We start from the raw sequence: 22398 nt of genomic DNA on the forward strand, positions 1-22398 counted from the left end.
TTATGATCTAATCAAGTAAACAAATTGCAAACATATGTGTGAAAGGTGATATGTAAAGTGCTAGATGGTGAAATTAATAAAAAGGCCTACAAAAGAGTACATAAAAACTAAAATTTCTTTCATTGAATGAAAAAACACTTCTGGGATTTTATTGACCTGCCTATATAGTAACATATCCAGAGTTACTGTGATAATTAGAGCCTCATCAGGGACTGGAGTTGTGGCTCAGTGGTAGCAGCTCAGTGGTAGCATGCTTGTCTAGCATGTGTGAGGCACTGGGTTCGAATGTCAGGACCACATTAAGGAAAATGAACAAATAAAATAAAGGTATTAAGTCCATTTAAAAAAAGATCCTATCATAGAAATAACAATTTATTTATCTCTTTTTTTGCCTTAGAGTGATAGAGTTTGAAGTATAAAGGTGGACCAGTGGCAACCCATAAAACTATATTACCAGTTAAAGATGAGTTAAATACAGAATTGAAACTAACTATAAATAACAAGTTGACATTTTCATGATGTCTAAGCCTGTGGACTCACTTAGTGGTGGATCACTATCGGCATGAGTTTCACATGAGGCATGAGCAGTAAGCCATACTAAGAAGTGTGATGCTCCATTCCATCTTTTAATTTTTTTTAATTTATTTATTTTTTTGATGGTTGATTCAATTCTTTTTTTTGTTTTTTCTTTTTTTTTATTGGTTGTTCACAACATTACAAAGCTCTTGACATATCATATTTCATACATTAGATTGAAGTGGGTTATGAACTCCCAATTTTACCCCAAATGCAGATTGCAGAATCACGTCGGTTACACATCCACAATTTTACATAATGCCCTATTAGTAATTGTTGTATTCTGCTACCTTTCCTATCCCCTACTATCCCCCCTCCCCTCCCCTCCCATCTTCTCTCTCTACCCCATCTACTGTAATTCATTTCTCTCCTTGTTTATTTTCCCATTCCCCTCACAACCTCTTATATGTAATTTTGTATAGCAATGAGGGTCTCCCTTCATTTCCATGCAATTTCCCTTTTCTCTCCCTTTCCCTCCCATCTCATGTCTCTGTTTAAAGTTAATCTTTTCTTCCTGCTCTTCCTCCCTACTCTGTTCATAGTTGCTCTCATTATATCAAAGATTAATTTTTTTTTAATTCCTGACATTACAGCACTAAACTGAAATATGTTAATAGTCCACTCTTACATTTCCATGACAAACAGAAAAATTCATGAGCCAAAAAAAAGGAGAAGCTTATAAAACTAAATATACATCTCAGCATTGATGGCAGAACAGAGAAAAGAATTAAAATGCTTTAACTTAAAAATCACAAGTGAATGATAACGTGTGTAGAAACTGAAAATTTACAAATTATTTACAACCTGGAATCGTTGACTGTCCAGAAACTACACAGATGGATCATGGTGAACAACAGAAAGGGATTACGGATGAATCTGCATTATTCTAGCTGCTCCTCATGCCACTCATCTCCAAGGAAAGCCTGACATTGTTTAGATACTGAGCCAAGATAATACCGGCAGCAGATCCAGGGATGGTAACTTGCCTATCAGTAGATCCTTCCACGGGGTTTGCAATTTTGATCTGCGCCCCATACATCTGATGGATCTCACCTTGATGCCGATTATGCAGCTGATCAAGTTGTTTGGAATGGTGACTTCATGAGAAGTAGTCTGAGCAGATGCATACAAACCTGCCCATAGCCTTTCACCTCAGAGAGCTGGGTCCAATGCCACTGAATCCGGTGTTGTCATACGTCATAGGAAAATGAGACTGTTGCACTGCCAACTGGTGCAGCGTGGTCAAATCTGGCTGTGGAGTATACCATCCTTGAATAACATAGGCCTGATCACCGGCAAAGAATTTAAGGGCTTGGGCCAATAGAAGATGGTCACGTCCTTTGGGGCGGGGACAGGGAGAGAGTCTCCAATGTGACATTGCAGATCTGTTTTGACACACTCAGTAATGGATTGAGGAATACCAGCAGTAGTGATGGCCGGTTCAGATGAATTGGGGAGTATATCCCCTGCCACCTGGACTTGAGCCCCTGTACTCTCATATTTCCTCAATCTTTTCCCATGAGAGAGCCACACTGACTTGCAGGGCCTTAGAGTGACAGGGGTTCAACTGGCAGCTGTGCTATTGGTCAGAGAGCTGTTGATGTCCCTTCTGGTTTGTCCACCATCACAGCAAAGGCTGTGAAGATGGTATTAGTGGGTCCAGCCAAAGTGATAATTCTCCCAGGACAATTCCCTTCTGAGATGTTGATGTGGGCACCACTCTCCTCGTCCATCTTCTTAACTGATTCTGCTTTCTTTCCCATGAGACTGCCAGCTTCCTTTCCATGCATAAGTAGCCCAATGGTGAGAGTGACATTGAATCCGCCTTCAATCACACTGGTGAGCAGCATTATGGGGAGCTGGACTTTGAGTGGTCAAGTCTTTGGTCACTGGTGGAGGTGAAAGCAAAAAACTGCAGATGAGAGACCACTGCGGGGGGGGGGGGGGGGGGAGCTGGCCAGAAAGGAAGGCTGGAGGCCAGGATAAGGACAATTAGAGTGAGCAGGAAGGCACAGGGGGCCCACCAACAGGGGAGGGCAGGAAAGGAAGGATGGGGTGGAGGAGGAAGGGGGGAAAGAGGCTCAGGTGGGGGAAAGCTGGAGGGAGATTGGGCGGGAGGGAGAGGGAACAGGCTGAGGCTGCTCAGGCCACCACCTCTGCTGGTCTCTCATTTTAAGACAGTAAAAATTAATTATAAAATTTAAAAGATAATTTGTTGTAAGTTGTAATTAATAAGTTATTAAAGACAAAATTTGAAAATACAGTATTATTTCAAATTACTTTTAATAAGATTTAAAGATAAATAATCTTAGCTTGTTGAAATTATCTTAAAGCATCTTGCTTTAGTCTCCTGGAGACATATATACATATATATATATATATATATATATATATATATATATACATATTTGAAATTGGTTCCTCTATTATGAGTGGCATTGAAATGAAATGAATACTATTGCAGAGGAGAGTGACTATAGATAATAATAATGAATTAAATGTTTCAGAAAACTGGCTAAAAATATTTTGAAAATTTTCACCACAAAAGTTGATGAGATAAACATGCTGAAGCTGATTTAAACATTTCATATTGTATCCACGTATCAAAATATCACATAGTACAAATTAATATGTACAGTTTTTAGTTCTTAATTTAAAATAAATAATTTAAAAGTTTTTAAAATTTAAAAAGAAACTATTACTTCTGTAGTCAAACTCATTTGTCAAATTAAAACTTCACATATCTTTATAAATAAAATAAAATTCATTAAAACTGCAGAGGTATACATTTATTATGAGAAATAAAACTTCACTCCAACTTAGGAACAGTTATAGTTTCAGAATGTTAAAGTTTGGAATGTAATAGTAATTCTTCAGAACTGTTATCAATAAGCACATAGTTTTATATTCCTTTCTCCCTGTATTTTTGTTCTGATCATATCTGTTGAAATATAATTTTATGACTATGGAATATAATTTTAAAATGGATTATTTTCTTGGTCTTCTTTTTTCTTTTTGAAAAATTTATTTCTGTAACAGTTCCTTTTTATTGTGTTTTATAAAAGTGTCAGCCTGTGATGTATTGGAGGGAAGACAGATATTTTATTACAGATAGAAGTTTGATTGCTGTTTATTAAATGTTCATAATGATATTCTTATCTCAGTTAATTCTTGCAACAATGACAAAAAGTCTCATTTTATGAAAGAAATTGAAGCTTATGCTTAATAGCTTTCTTATGTTACAGATACTAACCACACAGCTATGTATGATTCAACATTCCGTTTATCTGACTCTAAAGCATGTAAGATCTACTACTATGCCATAGGAGTCACTGTCTACACCACAATTGAACTCTCCCATTTTTCTTTAGTTTCATGCTAGTCTATTAGGTTTGAAATTAATACTGAAAGAGGAGAGCTTTCTTAGAAGCTGCAGAACTTTTGCAGAGCAAACTGTTGTCTTTATAAAAAAAATGGGTCATTCATAAAATCAATTCTAGTTAGTAAAAGTCTAGATAGCTACAAGATTTGTGTTACTAAACTGAAATATATCAAACACTCACAAAACAAAATTCACTATTTATTACTGTGTATCATGTGCTGTCACATCGCTTGGAAATGCAATTCAGTTATTTTATCCATATATATTATTATGTGCTTGCTGGGTACTAGGCTTTAAAGAGCTGTGAATAAGACAGGAAATGTGCTGCTGTCTTAGAACTCTCATTCCAGCAGCTATGAAGTGAGCAATACTAAAAATGCAGCAAAGTGAAGGTGATTTCAGAGAGTGTTAGGCATGACAAACATGGCTGGGATAGAACATCTTGGAAGCAACATTAGACTGAAGGGTCTGGGAAGGTTCCTTGAGAATGTAAAGCATGGAGATGTGAGCATTCCATCCCTAGAGATCAGCTGGAGCAAAGGGGAGAAAGATGAAATTCAACTCCACTGGACAAATGACAGTAGAGTCCACAAGCCCTAGGGGGGTACTTATGGAAAAGTCTTGGATAATTTTAAGAGCTAGAGGAAGGGTTCCATGATTAGACCATCTGTGTTGCCTGACTGGGACTTATGTAAATCAGATTCTACCCTCCTACACTGACCGACAGAGAAACTATCTGTGTTGATTATATTTCAAAGGGATGGCTTGCAGAGAAATATTCCTGCAATCTTTCTGTCCAAAGACTAAAGATTTACATTTCAAAATATGAGGAAAAGAATTTACAACGGTAAATTTTCTCAAGTAAATTCTCTAAGAAAAGAGATTCAGAAACCTACAGTCAGGAGGAAACCTTTCTACAGCGAAGTCCATTTTAAGGGTACCTAAGGCCATTCAGATTATCCTATACATGTTTAAATCTTGCTCAGAGTGATCCTGTTATTAACTCTCCCTAAAAGTTTCTAGCTAAAGATGTGATAGAGTATTTTATTTAACTCTATAAAGTCTAAATAGGGCCTGGTGATATAGCTCAGTTGGTGGAGTGCTTGCCTCACATGCACAAGGCTGGGTTCAATCCCAAGCACTACAAATAAATAAATAAAGTCCAGATAGTATGGGTTACATTTTGCAGAAGCCACAGACTATTAGCAAAGCAACATAATGAATATTGTTTTAACTTACTTGAATTTAGGCTGACTATTTAAACAGAAGCCTTTCTAAGCATGAATCCTAGGCTCAGAAAAATCTTGGAAGTAGCTAATATCTATGATTTGGTATTTCTGGTATTCTAAGAGCAACCAAGTGATACTGTAGGTTGTGAAAGAAGCCAGAATTTTAGAGTTAGAAAACATAATTTACTGTTGTTATTCACTCACTGATAAAGTAAGAAAACAATCCATAAATAATGTAGATATTGTTTCATCAAAAACAATAATGATGATTTAAATGTTTTCCCAATAACTTCAACTCTCTGACTTCAGTATACAGATGTGTGTACAGAATGAAGGACATTGTAGCGCCCTCTGCTGGGAACGGTTGGTCTACATGTTCTGTAGAAAAGAAAAGAAAACAAGGATCCTTTGAACATCCACAAAAGAAATTTTATTCTGGGGATAACTTCTCCATTTCTCTACGTACAAATACTTTCAAATGGACTGACAAACATCAACTACAAACTCTTGGGGAGCGTGTCAGTGTTCATGTCCCCACTCCCTATCACCCATCCACCTCCTCATGTAAGCAGCCAGAGATCCCACTAAGTGAAAATAATGGACCAGATTATTTGCATCATTTTTTTTATTTACATAAGGGTTCTAAAAGGTCAATAAACTTGCAAATCACTTGGAGATCTAATTTTTAATTCAGATCTATATTCATTGGGTATGGAATTCTACATTTTGAAAAACCATCCAGGTGAGGCCTACCCTTCTGGTAGGAACTTGCATAAACTTCCAGGGTTGAAATAGACAGAAACACTTGCAGCCAGATTGGTAAAAGAAACCAATGCCCATAGACCCTAGAAGAATCACCCTCCAGTGCAGGAGGAGAAAGGGGGATCAGTAGAAATTTGCTTTGGGTAAGGAAGTGGGGTACAGCACAATATGAAGGGGGAAATACCCCCCAGGGTGAAGCAAGCATGTTATTAGGCTCCACCTCCCTGCCTCACACCTCACATCCTAGGGCTTATGATTAGGCCCAAGAAGGGTCTCAGACCAATGACCTGGCACTGATTTAAGAATCTTTACTCTGATTTCTTCAAAGATGAAGAGTTATTCTGCCTAAAGCTTGACTTTTTCTGAGCCTGGCACTGGGGAAAAGGAAAGGAGCAACTGTGTGACTTCAAAGATGACTAAATATGGGAAGAAACATCCCTGATTGGAAGGAGTGTTTTAGGAAAATAATGGAGGGATGGGTCTTTCCTCCTGCCTCTGGTGTAGCTGAACGATAAATAAAGAGAAATTCATCTCACAAATAGATGGAGAGAATTAAGGCTTTATGGGATTTTCAATAGATGGTGTCTCCAGGATCAGGTTACAGGACAAGGCAGGAGGTGGAGCAACCAGGACAAGGTGTCGATTTAGCTCCCTGACTCCACATCATGCAGACACATATCAAGTTGTTGACTGTTCAAACCAGGTTTTCTGTCCTTTGATAAACATTAGTGCTTCCTTTACAGAACTAAAACTGAGAAACTCCTTCCAGATGAGAGAGAGGGCAAGAGAGAGAGAGAGAGAGAGAGAGAGAGAGAGAGAGAGAGAGAGAGAATACGATTTTGTATCCCACTTTACAAATTTATTGAATGATATTTTTTGAATGACTGAGATGTTCCACATGTTCTGTACATGTATTATTTTACAGTGCCTGCTTAAGATAGTGTATACATTGAGCATCCTAGGCATGGGCCTACCATAGGCCAGAAGCTCTATTACAAATATTGTCTCAGTTTTCCTACAGCACTATTACCTCGGCTTGTTCTGAGTAAAAGCAGATTTAAAGGGTTTCAATATCTTGCCTAAGCTAACAGAAAAAGTAAATGGGAAAACTGGGCCTTGGTCCCATACAATCGAGTCTATAAAAACTTAGGGTCAGAGAATTCTTATGATACCACTAACAGTTGCAACCCAAACCAGTTGTATAGGACTCTTTCTAAAACTGCAAACTCATTGCGCTAGAATGACTTAGTGCATTCAAGTCAAAAGTATGTATGAAGTTGACCTAAAAAAAAAAAAAAGAAAGAAAAGAAAGAAAGTATGATTCCATGGAATAGAATGCAAAAGTTAGTAAGTAGTATTTTTCCTCTTAAATTATGAAACTAGAGAAATACAAATATAATGTTAGGAAGTAATAAAAATAGATAAGAATTGACATAGTTACAGAGGTGGTAACTTTAGCAACATAACTTTTCAAATTTTGAAAAGAAGTATATGGAAACAACACACAATGCACACATATAAAGTAGAGATAACATACCAAAAGGTAACTAAAATACACATATGCAAACACATATATGCACCCAGACACACTTACACACACACAAAAAAAATATGGTGATAAAATTATGGAGAAACCAAAATATCGACAACAGTAAATGGAATAAAATCACATATTAATTTAAATTGATGCTTGTATAAATGAGACATTATTGATTATAAAATTCATTAAGCAAATCATCAAAAATATTGAAAATAAAATTATGACCAAGTACATACTAGGGACTTAAAGGAAAATAAACTATAGATAAATGAGCGATTTAAAATAATATGGCTCCCCCATATGACATTTGCCAATGTTTCCTATGTGTCAGGGTGAAAATGAACAAATAAAATTTATATATCTGAATAAAGATATTTCCCCTTTACTTTTTCTCAGAAATAGTATCTAATGAGATTTTTACATATTATTTGTGTGCTTGCTTTGTATACATTTGTCATAAATATATATTGATAAACAATATAGAAGATTGTTTTATGTAATTTTCTACCTTGTATGATGTTAAAAACCAGAGCCTCTTGGTGGCTTGTTCTGGGACTTCTCTGGAGGCTTTTGTGGTAAGTATTTCCTGTTGTACGTAAAGGCAAGTGACCGCCTTTTGTTCACAGTTGGAAACTTGTGAACTTTAAACAGCAAAATCATATAGGCAATGTTTTTTTCTGTCAACCTAATTTTGAAATGTTCTGAATAATTACATAATTTATTACAGAACAAGCTGTAGAAGAATCATCTATTTGAAAGGATTTCTAAGAACTTGAAGGCTATTCAGTGGTGTTTGGAAACCATGAACTTTTTTTTTTTTTTTTTTTGATAGGAGGGTACTGGGAGTTGAACTCAGGGGCACTCAATTACTGAGTCACATCCCCAGCCCAATTTTGTATTTTATTTATACACAGTTGCTTAGCACCTCACTTTTGCTGAGGCTGGCTTTGAACTCATGATCCTCCTGCCTCAGCCTCTAGAGCTGCTGGGATTACAGGCATGAGTCACTGCAACTGGCCAGAAACCATGAACTTTTGCTGTAGGATCTGCTTATATTAAATAGCTGTAAATTCAGTTATAATACCCAATCACATATGTACACAAAAATAAGCTTTTTCAGACAAATATAATTACTAGACTGGCTTAAATGTGTAAAATTCATTTGAATATTTTATTAACTAAATCGTATCACATTCCCCCCAAACTTCATATGTTGGTACTTCAGAATGTGACTGTAAATTGAAAAGAAGACTTCAAAGAATCTGTCCCTTAACAGCTTCACTAACTTAAAATGAGGCTAAGTTAAAATGAGGCTGATAGGGTGAGCTATCACATAATATGACTGGCATCCTGACACACCAAAAAAGAGGAGAACAGGACACAGAGACATAAAGGGAAGACCATATGGAGACACACAGAGAAAACAGCCACTTAAATCCCAGGGCAAAGGTGTCTGAAGAAACCAACTTTGCCCACACTCCAGTTTGAGATGTCTAGACTCCAGAACTCTGAGAATTTCTGTTGTTTGAGCCAGTCCATCTGTGATACTTTTATGTAAGCCCTAGCAAACAGATAAAGAAGGGGTTTTATATCCATTTCCCACATATAAGAATATGTGCTTATCTTATGCTTCTTATTTTCACTTCCTTCCTGCTTCACATATTCCCTCACGTATTTCTTCTTCTTTCAACTTGATTTGTGCAATTATTTTTGGCACTATAAAAACAGACATGAGTCAAGGGAAATTTTTGATGTAACAGCAAAATGAATAAAAATTGAGGTTACCCTATTGCAATCATATGATGTTGTATGTGCAAAATATGTAGGAATACACAGAGAGAAGGAATTGTTTGCTTATAATGCCATATTTGAATGAGCTAGTTATGGTGTATACAGACTCATGGGTCAATGTCAAATGAGGTAGACCATGAGCAAGGTGAGATTTCCACATACTCCTTAAAGACTTACTCTTCCATCTCCATTGTTCTATTGCACTCCTTCAATGAGTCATTTTTCAAATATGTGAATAGGAAAGAGCTGCTGGGACTACACTGTTCTTACATCTTCAGTATTTTCAGAGAATGTGCCTATCTTCCCTTATTTGTCATTACAAAACACTAGATCTCCCTCAGTTATGAAAAATTTCATTTGTAAATCTTTTATTGTGGCAAAAATGCACAAAATAAAATTTACCATTTTAACCATTTTTTCAGTGTAGAGTAGTGTTGAGTATATTGACACTGCTATGAAACAGATCTCCAGAACTCTTCCATATTGCAAAACTGAAACTATGTACCTTTTAAAACATACCTCTTCACTCCACTGCAGGCAAACCCCCAGAAACCAGTATGCTACTTTTTGTCTCTGAATTAAATTTCTCTAGGTATTTCATAGAAGTAGGTTCATACAGTGTTTGACTTTTTTTTAAGTCTTCACTTAGCATAATGTTCTCAAGTTTCATCCATATTGGAGCAAATGTCAAACTTTCCTTTCTTTTTAAGGCCAAATAATATTCCATTGTATGTTGATGCTAAATTTTTTCCATTCATCTACCAATGAACAATACTTGGGTTGCTCCACATTTCAGTTCTTATGACTAGTGCTACAATGAGCAAGGATATGAAACTACCTTTCTGAAACTTAGTGTCTTTTTGAGCTATAACAAAATATCCCAAGCTGGGTAATTTCTAAAGAACAGAAATTTATTTGTTACAGTTCTGGAAGCTTGTAAGTCCAAGATCAGGGTGCCAGTATTTGGTGTCTTGTGAAGCCTTCTTGCTGCATCCTCACATGATGGAAGAGGTGAAAGACATGAGGGACAAATGACGTGACCTCACATGGCAGAAGACAGAAGGGCAGAAAGAGCCTAAACTACTTTTAGCCTTTATATAAGGTATTGCCATTCATGAAGGCAAGGTCCTTATGATTTAGTTTTCATGACTCAATACTACCATAACGGGATTACATTTCAATATGAATTTGGGGTAGGATATATTCAAACCATAACAGAGAGAACCTGCTTTCAATTATTATTAGTATCTACCTAGGGGTGGTAATCCTGGCTCCTGTGGTAACTCTATTTTTATTTTTTTTTCTTCAACATTCATTGGCTGATTTTTTATAGATGAATTATAATTATACATAATAGTGTATAGAAACACACTTTATTACTTCATGTTGATTTCGTGTTCTGTTATTATGGTTTGGATGTGAGGTGTATCCCAAAGCTCATGTGTGAGTTGAAGCAAGATGGTTTAGAGGTGAAATGACTGGGGTATGAGAGCCTTAACCCAATCAGCGAATTAATCCCCTGGTGGGATTAAGTGAATGGTATATGAAAGCAGATTGGGTGTGGCTGGAAGGGGTAGGTCTTTGGGGAGAGAGTGCCTTTAGGATATATATTCTCTATCTGGCAAGTGGAGTCAGTCTCTCTCTCTCTCTCTCTCTCTCTCTCTCTCTCTCTCTCTCTCTCTCTCTCTTTCTCTTTCCTCTCTCTCCTTTCTGATGTGATGTCTTAAGCCACTTCTCTTCACCATACTCTACTGCCATGATGTTCTGCCTCACCTTGAGCCCCTAGAAATGAAGCTAGCTGTCTATGGACAGAGATCTCTGAAACCATGAACTCCCAAGTAAACTTTTCCTCCTGCAAAAAATTGTTCTTGTCACAGTGATATTGTTGAATTTCTTCCTTAGTTCTTTTTTTTTTTACATAGAAGTTTTTGTGTATGTGTATGTGAGTGAAATCTTTAGGGTTTTCTAGGTGTAAGATCATCTCTGGCGATAGAGACCATTTTCTTTTTTTTTTTTTTTTTTGCAATCTTATGCATTTTTGTCACCTTGCCTAATTTCTCTGGATGAAACTTCTAGCACCAGGTTGAATAGATGTAGTGATAGTAGGCATTCTTGCTTTGTTTCTGCTTTTAAAGGGAAAGCTATCATTTTTACCATTAATATTAATTGTTAGTCTTTCATAAATGGTCTTTATTATGTTTATATGTGGTTATTTTCCTAGTTTTTTAAGTGTTTTCATGGAAATAAGTTTAAATTTGTTAAATCTTGTCCAATGGTGTTTCTTCATCAAATAAATATGTGATTTTTGTTCTTCATTCTGTTAATGTCATGTATTACATTGAATTTCATGTGACAAAACATCTTTGCTTTCCAGGAATAAATCCCATTTGCTCATGTTGCATAACCCTTTATTAAGCTTGGTTTGCTAAACTTTTGTTGAGTACTTATCCATCAGCATGGCTATTGTTTGGCTATGGTTTCAGTGCTCCTCAAATGTTGATATGTTGAAATTTAATACTCATTGCAAGAGGACTGGAGCTTAGTCCAACTATGATTTATAAGTGGGCCATTCAGGGGATGAGTAAAATTAGACAAGTTCATCAGGGTGGAGGTTCCATGATTGTTAGTAGTGGCTTTATAAGAAGATGGAGGAGAACAGAGGAGACATATACAGGCACACTGTCTGCCTTTTGTCACATGATGCCCTGTTCCCCCTGGATACTTTGTATCCAATGCAACCCTCCAATCTTCAGAAGTATAAGTCTCTTTGTTTTAATAGTTATACAGTCTCAGATATTTTGTTGTAGTAATAACAATATAGTAACATATCCATTTATCATGGAAATTGGACTGTAACTTTCTTTCCTTGTGGTGTCTTTGCTTGAATTTTATCATATAATGCTGACCTCTTAGTACTACTTGGGAACATTCCTTCCTCTTCAATTTTTTTTTTTTTTTTTTGGAAAATTTCAGGACGATTGATGTTAATTTTTTCTTAAAAGTTTGGTTGATTTCTCCAGTGAAGCCATTTGGTCTAGTACTTTTCCCTTTGTGGGAGTTTTTCTTTATTGATTCAATCTTCACACTAGTAATTTGTCTATTCATATAGTCTGTTTCTCCTTGTTCCATTCTTGGTAGTTTGTTTGTTTCTAAGAATTTTTTCTTCTCATCTAACTTATCCAGTGTTTGTCACACAATTGTTCATATAATTCTTTATATTTCTGTGACATTTGTTCTAATATCCTTTTTTGTTTGTTTGTTTCTGATTGCAGTTGTTTGAATCTTCTCTTTTTTTCTCTTAATCAGACTGTAGCTAAAGGTTTAAAGTTTTTGTAGATTTTTTCAAAAACAGTCTCAATGTTGTTGATTTTTTTCTACTATTTTTTTCTATTTTGTTTATCTCCTTATTAATCTTTATTTCCCCCACTCCCTTCTCCTAAAATTGGGTTCAGTTGTTCTTATTTTCTAGTTTCTTGAGTTGTAAACCAGTAAGTAGATGTTCAAGATATTTCTTCTTTTCTTTTAAACTGTCCCTTTACAGCTATGAACTTCCATTTTAACATTGTTTTTACTGCAAATGAATTTTGGTATATTGGGTTTTGATTACATTTGTCTCAAATTATTTCCTAATTGACACTGTGACTTATTCTTGGATCCTTTGAATTCTTAAGGATGAATTATATTTTAAAATACATTTATTAGTTATTAATGGACCTTTTTTATTTACTTATTCATATGTGGTGCTGAGAATTAAACCCTGTGCCTCACCACTGAACTACAATTCCAGCTCCAAGAGTGAATTATTTCAATTCTAAAAATCTGTGGAATTTCCACTTTTTCTTAAGCTATGGATTATCAATTTACTTCACTATGACTGGAAAAGGCACTTTGTATCATTTCAATTTTTTTAATATTTTTTTAGTTGTAGTGGGACACAATACCTTTATTTTATGTTTTATTTATTCTTATGTGGTGCTGAGGATTGAACCCAGGGCTTTGCACATGCTAGGCAAGTGCTCTACTACTGAACAACAACCCCAGCCCTCATTTCAATGTTTTTAAACTTGTTAATGTTCTTTCATGGCTTCATATATGCTGTATCCTGCAGAATGTTCCAGGCGCACTAGGAAAGAATGTATATTCTGGTGGTGGTGGTGGTTAGAGTATTCTGTACCTGTCTGATAGGTCCAGTTGGATCCTAGTGTTCTTCTAGTCCTTTATTTCCTTATTGATCTTCTGTCTGGTTCTTTTGTCAAGTATTGATTATGGGGTATTGTCACGACCCCTTTGCCCGCAAGGAAGACGCGACTCAGGAATCTTCTTTCAGCAGTTTATTCAGGCCCTTGATATTTTTCTAATAATCCTCGGATGCCCCTTCCAGCCTTAATAAAGCACCGCGAACCCCAATGCGAAGCTGCCACGTGGACCCTTCTCACAGGGTGTTAGAAAACAACACGCCAACTCTCTCTGATAAGGAGTTGACAACACGCCAACTCTCTCTGATACGGAGTTGTCCTTCACAGACCACAGCGGAGCCAGCGACATCATGTAATGGCGACCACAGTCCGCAGGAACGGCTCACCACAGGGTATTGGGATTTCCTTCTAGTATCGTATCTATTTCACTTTTTAATTCTTTTATAATTAGCTTCATATATTCAGGAATCATAGTTTTAGTACCTAAGTATTCATAATTGACATTATTCTTAAGAAACTAGCCTTATTTTCCTTATCAAATGTCCTTCTTTGTCTTTTGTAATGGTTTTTATTTAGGTCATTTGCCTAATATGAATACACCAATCTTGCTCTCATTTTGTTACAATTCACATAGAATATTTTTTAATATTAAATGTATTCTTAGGTCTAAAGTAAATCTTTTAGCATTTAATTGGATCTTGCTTTTTTATCCATTCAGCAAGCTTATGTCCTATGATTGCGAAGTTTTATTAACTTATATTTAAAGTAATTACTCATAAATAAGGACCTGTTCTGCCATTTTGTTCGTTTTGTGTAGGGTTGTGGCTTTTTTCCTCACTCATTTACTCTTTTACTGATATGCTTTATTGATTTTTTGTAGTTATACTCTTGAAATCTCTTCTTATTTCCTGTTGTTTATTCTACAGATAATTTGTGATTATGGTTGCGATTATTTAAATCATCCTAAAGATATAATATTCTGTTTTAAACTGACAGCAATTTAATCACAAACAAACACAGTACATCTTTGCAGATCCACCACTCCAACACTTCATGTTATTGAAATTGCAAATTCTTTTATGTTGTACAGCATAAAATTATACTTCTTATATAGTTTTCTCATTTGAAACTTCTATACCAAAAGGATAATTGCATGGGTTATGATATTTGCTCATATTTGTAGTTTAATGGTTTTGTTTTGCTGCTTATTATTGTTTTGATTCCAAGGAATACTTTATCATTACTTTTGAAGCAGGTCTAGTAATAATGAACTCTCTCTCTGATTTTGCGTATTTGAAAAAGTCTTAATTTCTCCTTTATTTTGAGGGGTAGTTTGCTGAACACAGTATTCTTGTTTGACATTAATTTGTTTTTGAGTACTTTGGATATATCGTCTGTATTAATTCATTTTTGGTTCCTATGGTGAAAAAACTGAGGTTGGGGAAAATATAAAGAAAAGAGGTTTTCTTATCCCACAGTTTGGGTGGCTGAAAGTCCAAGTTCAGGTGATCCCATCAGTTTAGTCTCTGGTGAAGACCTTATGATGTACAGCATCACACTGTCTAGAGCATGAAGGTTTGTGGGGGGGGGGCACACAAGCCAGCACTATGGATTTGAGCCCTATTTTTGTTTTCAGTGAGAAGGAGGAGCCCCGGTATGAAGTTGTTCCTCCTAGTTTCTCTGCAGTATGATGCATAGGAGAGGTGCATGAATGAGATGCCAATTGTCACAAGTTTCTCTGCTATTTTCTTTGTAATCTCTTCTTGATTTTTATGATAGGCTGGTGTTGTAACTTTTCAACCAGGCTTTAGACTTCTCACAGAGGTCTTCTTGTCTATATAGTGCCAATGCAGTGTCTCTGGGGGAAGAAGGTCTCCTAACTTCTTAGTATGCCATCTTCTGATGTCCTCCCTTTCTTGTGTATTTTACAGCTTGAAGTTCATTCTCTTGACTCATAATTATCATTTGCTGGCTTTGTATTTTTACATTCTTGCTCAAAATTATTTCTTTACTCCTCTTATTTTTGTGGCCATCTACTGGCCTCTTTTATACTTTTTCACATCAAGAATTATATTGTTTATATTTAAGCTCCACATTTCTATATATGCCAACTCCTGCAGTTAACTTGGCCAAGTTCAGTACCAAAATAGGTTACCTGGTCAGAAACTGTCTTTATTATTCCTTGAGATACTTGACTTTACTTTATTTCATTGCATTAGAAAGCCAAAGAGTACTTGTAATAGTTGCCATTTGAATTCTTTAGCTTTGATCTCATTTTGTGTGTATAATCCCTCCTTATATTTTATAGTGACAAGATCAAAATATTCTTAAATTCTGATATATTTTGTAATAAAATATTCATTTATGCAATTAAGAGCTCAAATGAATTTAACACACGCTAGATAAATTCTCAAGGTGTGAATACTCAGGAAGGATTTATTTTTAGGTGTGATCCATAATATGTTTGATGCTACATATGGATGAGTGAATTGGTTAATATTCCTAATTAGCTTACATTTTTGGAGCTTAGAGGTGTTTGAAAACATCTGTCTGAATCTTCTGTTGAAGAACATTTTACTTTACATCAGTTATTCTTAATATGTCCTTTGTAAATGCCTACAAGACACAGTCATGCTTCAGAACCTTAATTTGAACTTCAGTGCCCCAAATGCATTATTTTAGTCTTCTGACTAGATCCCCAGATTTCCAGTCACTCTACTGATCTTTCTAACCTCTCCCTCATTTTTCACTTGCCACTTAATTGCTTCTTTAAGTGTGGCCCATAAACAAGCTGAAATACTTGGAGTGATTTAGCATTCTCCACCTCAGTATAACAGTATATTGGGCTTATTTGGGTTTGTTTCACAACAAATATGCATTATTTGCATGTTGATAGGTGATTCCTTTTTTAAACTATATTTTTGTTGTAGATGGACATAATAGCTTTATTTCATTTGTTTTTGTTTTTAATTTGGTGCCAGGTATGGAACCCAGTGCCTTATGCATAGTCGATGGGCCCTCTACCACTAAAACATAGTCCTGGCCCCTGGCAGGTGATTCTTATATATCCTGAAGCTTGACAATTGTCCTATAAATACATAGAATTATTCTCTGTATTTGATCCATGTTTTAGTCAGCTTTGTGTCACTGTGGCCAACAGACCTAATTGGAAAAATTTAGAGAAAGAAAAGTTCATTTTGGTTGGTGGTCTCAGTGGTTCAGTCCATGATTGGCTCCCTTCATAGTTCTAGGTCCAAAGTGAAGCAGAAGAATGTGGCAGAGAAAAGCTACTCAGTTTATGACAGCCAAAAAAGCAGAGAGAGAGAGAGAGAGAGAGAGAGAGAGAGAGAGAGAGAGAGAGAGAGAGATCGATCTACTCATCAGGCACAAAAGGAGCACTCCTTGTGACCTTCTTCCGACAGTCACACTCTGACTGCCCACTGACACCTATTTAGTCCATTCAAGTGGATTTATATACTGATTAGGTTATAGATTTTATAAACTTGATCAGTTATCCACTGAAGATTCTTGCATTGTCTCACAGTGAGCTCTTAGGGGACACCTCATACTCAAACCTTACCCAGTACATTGTAAAAATTTTTTACATCCTAAAAATCTTAAAAATTTAGATGAGGTATATAGCAGAACCATTGTGCTATCATAAGTAAAATGACTGCTCATTATCAAGTAATAAGATAGTTGAAAAGCATTTCAATTGATTCATTAAAAAGTGGGTTGTGAGACACTCACACATCTCATTTAATAATGATCCATAATGATATTTAGGGAACAAGTGTGTGCCTCATAACTGACAAAATAAACATTTCCAGCTATGAATGGATCCTTCCTGTATTCTGGAGTTCAAGGCCTGAAGACTGCTTTCACTGTCAGGTAATTTTGTGGACCTAGTATAATTCTGTTCTGATCACAGAAAATGACTTTGGGGAAATACTTGAGTTTCCTCTTCCTTTTCATTTGTAATGTAAGAAAGTCCGATTTGCTGGCATTTAAGTTTCTGCTCTAAGGCTCTAGACCTGGAAATCCTTGATACAGTTGAAAAATGCCACAGACTCAAGTTCTCCACTTTCTCTAATTCTGAGATATTTCAAATACTTATCCTCATGTGGAGATTTATTAATCCATGTGTGCCTTTAGAACTAAGTTAAGAGTATTCTGTTGATCTTCTTCTCATTACTTTTTCTGTTGTATTATTAATAATTCTTTCCCAAATTGGTAGCTTCACTTTTTTGTATGTCATAATTGGGGCACATATATTTTAGAAATACTATAGAACTTCAATTCAATTCAAATAGTATTATGGATTTCTTTTTGGTATGAATTTATGTACTTAGTATTAGGCATTATTCATCTTAATTGCTTAGTACTTGGGGAATATCTTTACATTTGAACTTTACATAAGTGCCTCATTTGCTTCAATCTGGGCTTGGCCCCCAAAATAGTGGAACAAGAATAAAGAAGCCTTTCCAGAATTTTGTTATAGAACAGACCAATTAATTAAAAAGATAGATAATACCTGTGTAATTAAAGTGGACACCAGTAAATGGATTAGCTCAATAGTTTATGGTGAAAACCCTCAAAGAGAAGTATGGGGGGTGGGGACATAATAAAAACAGCAAAGCATTCAGATAGGGCATTTCCTTTTCCTGAACTTGCCTCATAGAACTTCAATCTTGCCCTTCTACACAAATTTGTTCCATATTTCCCAGTCTGCAATGGACAGACAGGTGGTATATGCTGATTTAAGCTTATCCAGGGGCCAAGGCTCTGAAAGGTCTGTACCTCTATCTCTTCCCCAAGGTAAGTGGCTTTATGTCTCCTTTTGACTTTAATATAATCAGAGTTAGATTTTTTCTTTTACGTTTATGGTTTTAAGTTATTTCTGGAAAGAAAATCAGTTGTTCTATGTTAGTGTTAGGTGTAGTATAGTTTGCTTGTAGATAATGATTTTGGACAAAAAAAAGCATGTAAATTTCTTTTATCAAGATATTCAGCATGAAATATGATCCTGTGGCTTATGGAGTCTGAGATGAATGACCTTAAAACATAATATTTTGCATATATGAACAAAAGAAAGTTTTAAGAGAGACATTGTAAGCTTGCTGTAATAGCATCTTAAGATTATTCTAAATCCCGCTACAAAATAATAATCCTATAATTAAGCTGCAGTGCAGTTGCATCTACAGCATTTCTGTCAGTATGCAAAGTTCAGACTTAGTAATTAACACCCTCTTCCTTCCAAAGAGAAGAGAGATAGTCATATTCAAGATCAAAGACTTGAATTATAATTCCAACCCAATAGTTTCTAACTTGAAAAGTATAACAACTTAAATGGTCACAAGATACTGGAGCATATTAGTAACAACAAGCCCATTTAAATTTTGTGAAAATTGGCACACTTCTTTATGTCAGGGGATTTAGTAATCTTAGTGAAAGAAATAGAAAGGCTAATGAGACATAATATATGATGGCCTGACCTGGGGACACATGAGGAGGCTAGAAACTGAAGCAGAAAATGTGTATAAAATTGCCGTGATGTAGTATTACGTTCTGCAGTCCAGTTGAATTTATTGACATCAATAACATTACAATTGATTTCCAAGTTGATATTTATTTCATATTATGGCAGTCATATGCATCATAATTTTTAGTAATTCTTGTTATAAGTTTGAAAGTACTAACTTATCAAAATTTTAAATCATGAAGAAGAAAATCTTACAGTCATCAAACAAGTCGCACTATAATCAACACTTGGAATAAGAGAAAATCAGAAGATTTTGATAACTACAGGGAGAAAATGAGTGAGCCAGGCATTTTTTCTGATGGGACAAATCAAGTCTCTGTTTTCCTCTGTTCAGGCATGGGAAAAGTGGATTAGTAGGCTTGTTTTAAGGGGGATCAGAAAATGAATTGAACATAGAGAAATGTTTTAAGGCTTTGTCCAAACATTACCTTTTGTAATCTTGGAAAATTTGTCTACTCCAATTACAATTGTTCTCATACAAAATATCACTCTGAATATAAATCTCAAAAAAAAAAATAGTAGAATAAACCAGAGCAAATGGTGTGACTATAGAATACCGAAGTGATAGTGTGAAGATTGTTCTATTATGGACTCTTTGGCTAAACTGTTCGTGTTGTGGTAAATGTGTAACACAGTGATGAGGTGGATCAAGGCAGTCAAGGAAACCAGAAAAGGAGAGGTGAGCAATGACCTGTTTCACTTGTGGTCAAGTGGCCAAAAAGGCTTTATGTATCAGAAAAAAAGCGTAAAAGTTATGGAAATTGCCTCTAAAGGATATTTATTTATTCACAAAGAAGCATCTGCACATTCCAAGAATGCTCTAAACACTAAGGACAGGGAAGAAAACAAGATAGATAATTTTTTTTTTTGCCGCACACCGTTTCTATTACCCTGGAGGTATGCAAACAATAAACAAAAGCCAAAATCTGTGTAGAAGACTGGATGGCGTTAAGTGCTATCGAGAAAAAGAGTTTCAAGAGCAAATTAGTATTTAGGTTTTTGAGATGGTGTCACAGAAAACACAAAAATTATTAACAACCTGCACTAAACATGATATGGAAGTCAAGACCTGAGGAAAGTGAAGGACAAAGACATGCTCTGGGACAAAAGCCTTCCAAGAAGTTGGATGAGCAAATGCAGAAACCTTGAGATGAGAACACACGTGTTCATCAAGTAGGAGGAATATGCAGGCAGCATATATGAGCAGATGGGGAGAAAATCAGGTAATGCTGACCCATATTGAAGAGGGATTTTCAAACCATTTTGTATACTTAGGTCTGCTAGATGGAAAACTATTTAAAGGTTTTAAACAATGGCTATGATATAATATACTGTTTATACCAAATACAAATTAGCCCTAAGCAGGTACCTTCAGGTAACTAAATTTCACCTGGCCTCTTCCAGTGCTCAGCTGTAACTTCATTAAATTTAATCTCAGCAGAAACTCTTACTACCAGAGAGCAGGAATAAGATACTCCACTTGATTTCATAAATTTTAGCATGAATGAATAACACAATTTAAAAGTCACTTAAGTTGCCCTATTTTTTTAGACAAAACAAAAAACTACTATTGACTAAATAGTTACAATGTCCCAGACTCTAGACTTAGAATTTTAGAATTATTTTATATAATTTTCTACAAAATCTGTGATGTAGGTATTATCCAATTTTACAAGTGAGAAAATTTGTGGTTTATGAAGATTGAACATATTGTCTCAAATCTCAGGTCTGCTAGATTTGGAAAAAAAAAACTCTGTTCTTAGTCAATTCTAGACTAAGGTGATAAGCATTAGTGTAATGACTGTATGAAATTTTCTTCATTTTGCAAACAAACTTGGAGTTCCAAGGAGAGATGAGTAAGGAAGAAAAAAGACAGAAATGTAAAATACTATACATATATAAAATGAGAAGGAAATCCATCCTAGTGCTATTTTAGGCTTATTCACTGGGTTGAGTCACTCTGGGTCACAATAGCTTTTATTAGAAATTTTAGACCAGTACTGGCTCTGGGGCCTTGGCGTCTCCTCCAGTTGTCTACTCCAATCCCCACCTCCACTTATTCAACAGGTGCCAAATAGTGCCAGATGATAACTTACATTCCAATTCTTTGAGTCTAATGTAATGTTTCCTTCCATAGCGTTCCTTTGTCATATTTTACTCTACAACCCTTCCTCAGCATCCACAGAGGATTGATATGAGAATCCTTGTATATACCAAAATCTATGGATGCTCAAATCACATTTAAAATGTTATAGTATTTGTATCCATCTTATGTGCATATTCTTGCATGCTTAAGTTATATCAGATTACTTACAGTAACTAAGATAATTTAAACACTATTTAAATAGTTGCTAAGGTGCATTGTTTAGGGAATAATGACAAGGAAAAAACAGATATATATTTCCAGAATGGGTGCAATGTGTTTTGCCTGTGATTTTTTTTTTTAAAGACAGAGTGAGAGAGAGAGGGAGAGAGAGAGAATTTTAATATTTATTTTTTAGTATTTGGTGGACATAACATCTTTGTATTGTTATGCTTGAATTCGGGACCCCCAAAAGACTACCAGAGACCCAAGATGGATGTAAGCAGCAAAGAGGTGTTTATTGTGAGCTAGCTCAGTCCTCCGCGCACACACAGCAACAGGTGATGCTAAGAGGCCCCCAGAGCTCAGGGTTTGTAGCAGTTTTATACATTCTTTGGAGAAGGCAGGGATCCCCACATACATCATAGCATATCCTAGCAAATCATCACAAACCATGGGAAAATCAAATAACAGCTCTAAAACATGATTAGCACATTCACTGGTGGGAACAAGTTGGGTAGGGGTGATTGGTCACTACAAGAGGGGGATTCATTTGAACTGATTGGTTTAAATTATGAGGATGTAGCAAGGGGAGTACATGCCAAACTTCAGGGCTTCTAGTTTAGATACTGATCACCACACCTAGGTGGGGGCCATCTGGAATTTCAGATATGTGGTTATCTTGGCCTATCTTAGGTGGTCACCATCTGAGGCATTTCCCAACTGTTTCCACAGAGCTTTTCTGTAGTATTTTCCTGACTTTAGGACTACAGTAGGTCAGAGGTTAAGTTTCAGAGCAAAATGAGGTCCCAAGCAGAAGAAGATTGCTTAGGTCTTTCAGTATGTGGTGCTGAGGATGGAACCCGGGCCATACACATGCCAGGCGAGCTCGCTACCACTTGAGCCACATCCCCAGCCCATTGCCTGTGAATATTTTTGATCTGTGGTTATTTGAATGTGCAGATATGAAACCCAAGGATAAGGGGGATGATTGTACTAAATTCTATTTCTTTGAGAACATTTTAAAAAAAAGCTAACTCATGTGTGTGAATGTCATAACTTTAATAGGAGAAATCAT

General features: G+C 35.8%; 1 protein-coding gene and 1 pseudogene across 2 annotated transcripts in view; one reads left to right on the top strand and one right to left on the bottom strand.

Moving 5' to 3' along the window:
• The window catches only part of LOC101958171 (killer cell lectin-like receptor subfamily B member 1), a 63196-nt gene that overhangs the window by 33814 nt on the left and 6984 nt on the right, over nt 1-22398 (top strand). Inside the window, exon 1 of one of the 2 annotated variants that reach the window (XM_005342304.2) lies at nt 16040-18294. The exons of the other annotated variant lie outside the window; for it this stretch is intronic. Coding sequence (XP_005342361.1) covers nt 18210-18294 — 85 coding nt within the window. The 5' untranslated portion in view covers nt 16040-18209. Of the gene's footprint in view, nt 1-16039; nt 18295-22398 lie in introns of those variants that run through there. 2 annotated transcript variants of the gene reach the window in all.
• LOC101958467 (poly(rC)-binding protein 2 pseudogene) lies at nt 1008-2878 on the bottom strand (annotated as a pseudogene).

The sequence above is a fragment of the Ictidomys tridecemlineatus genome, chromosome 6, assembly GCF_052094955.1.
Source record: "Ictidomys tridecemlineatus isolate mIctTri1 chromosome 6, mIctTri1.hap1, whole genome shotgun sequence".
In the NCBI taxonomy this organism is placed as follows: Eukaryota; Metazoa; Chordata; class Mammalia; order Rodentia; family Sciuridae; genus Ictidomys; species Ictidomys tridecemlineatus.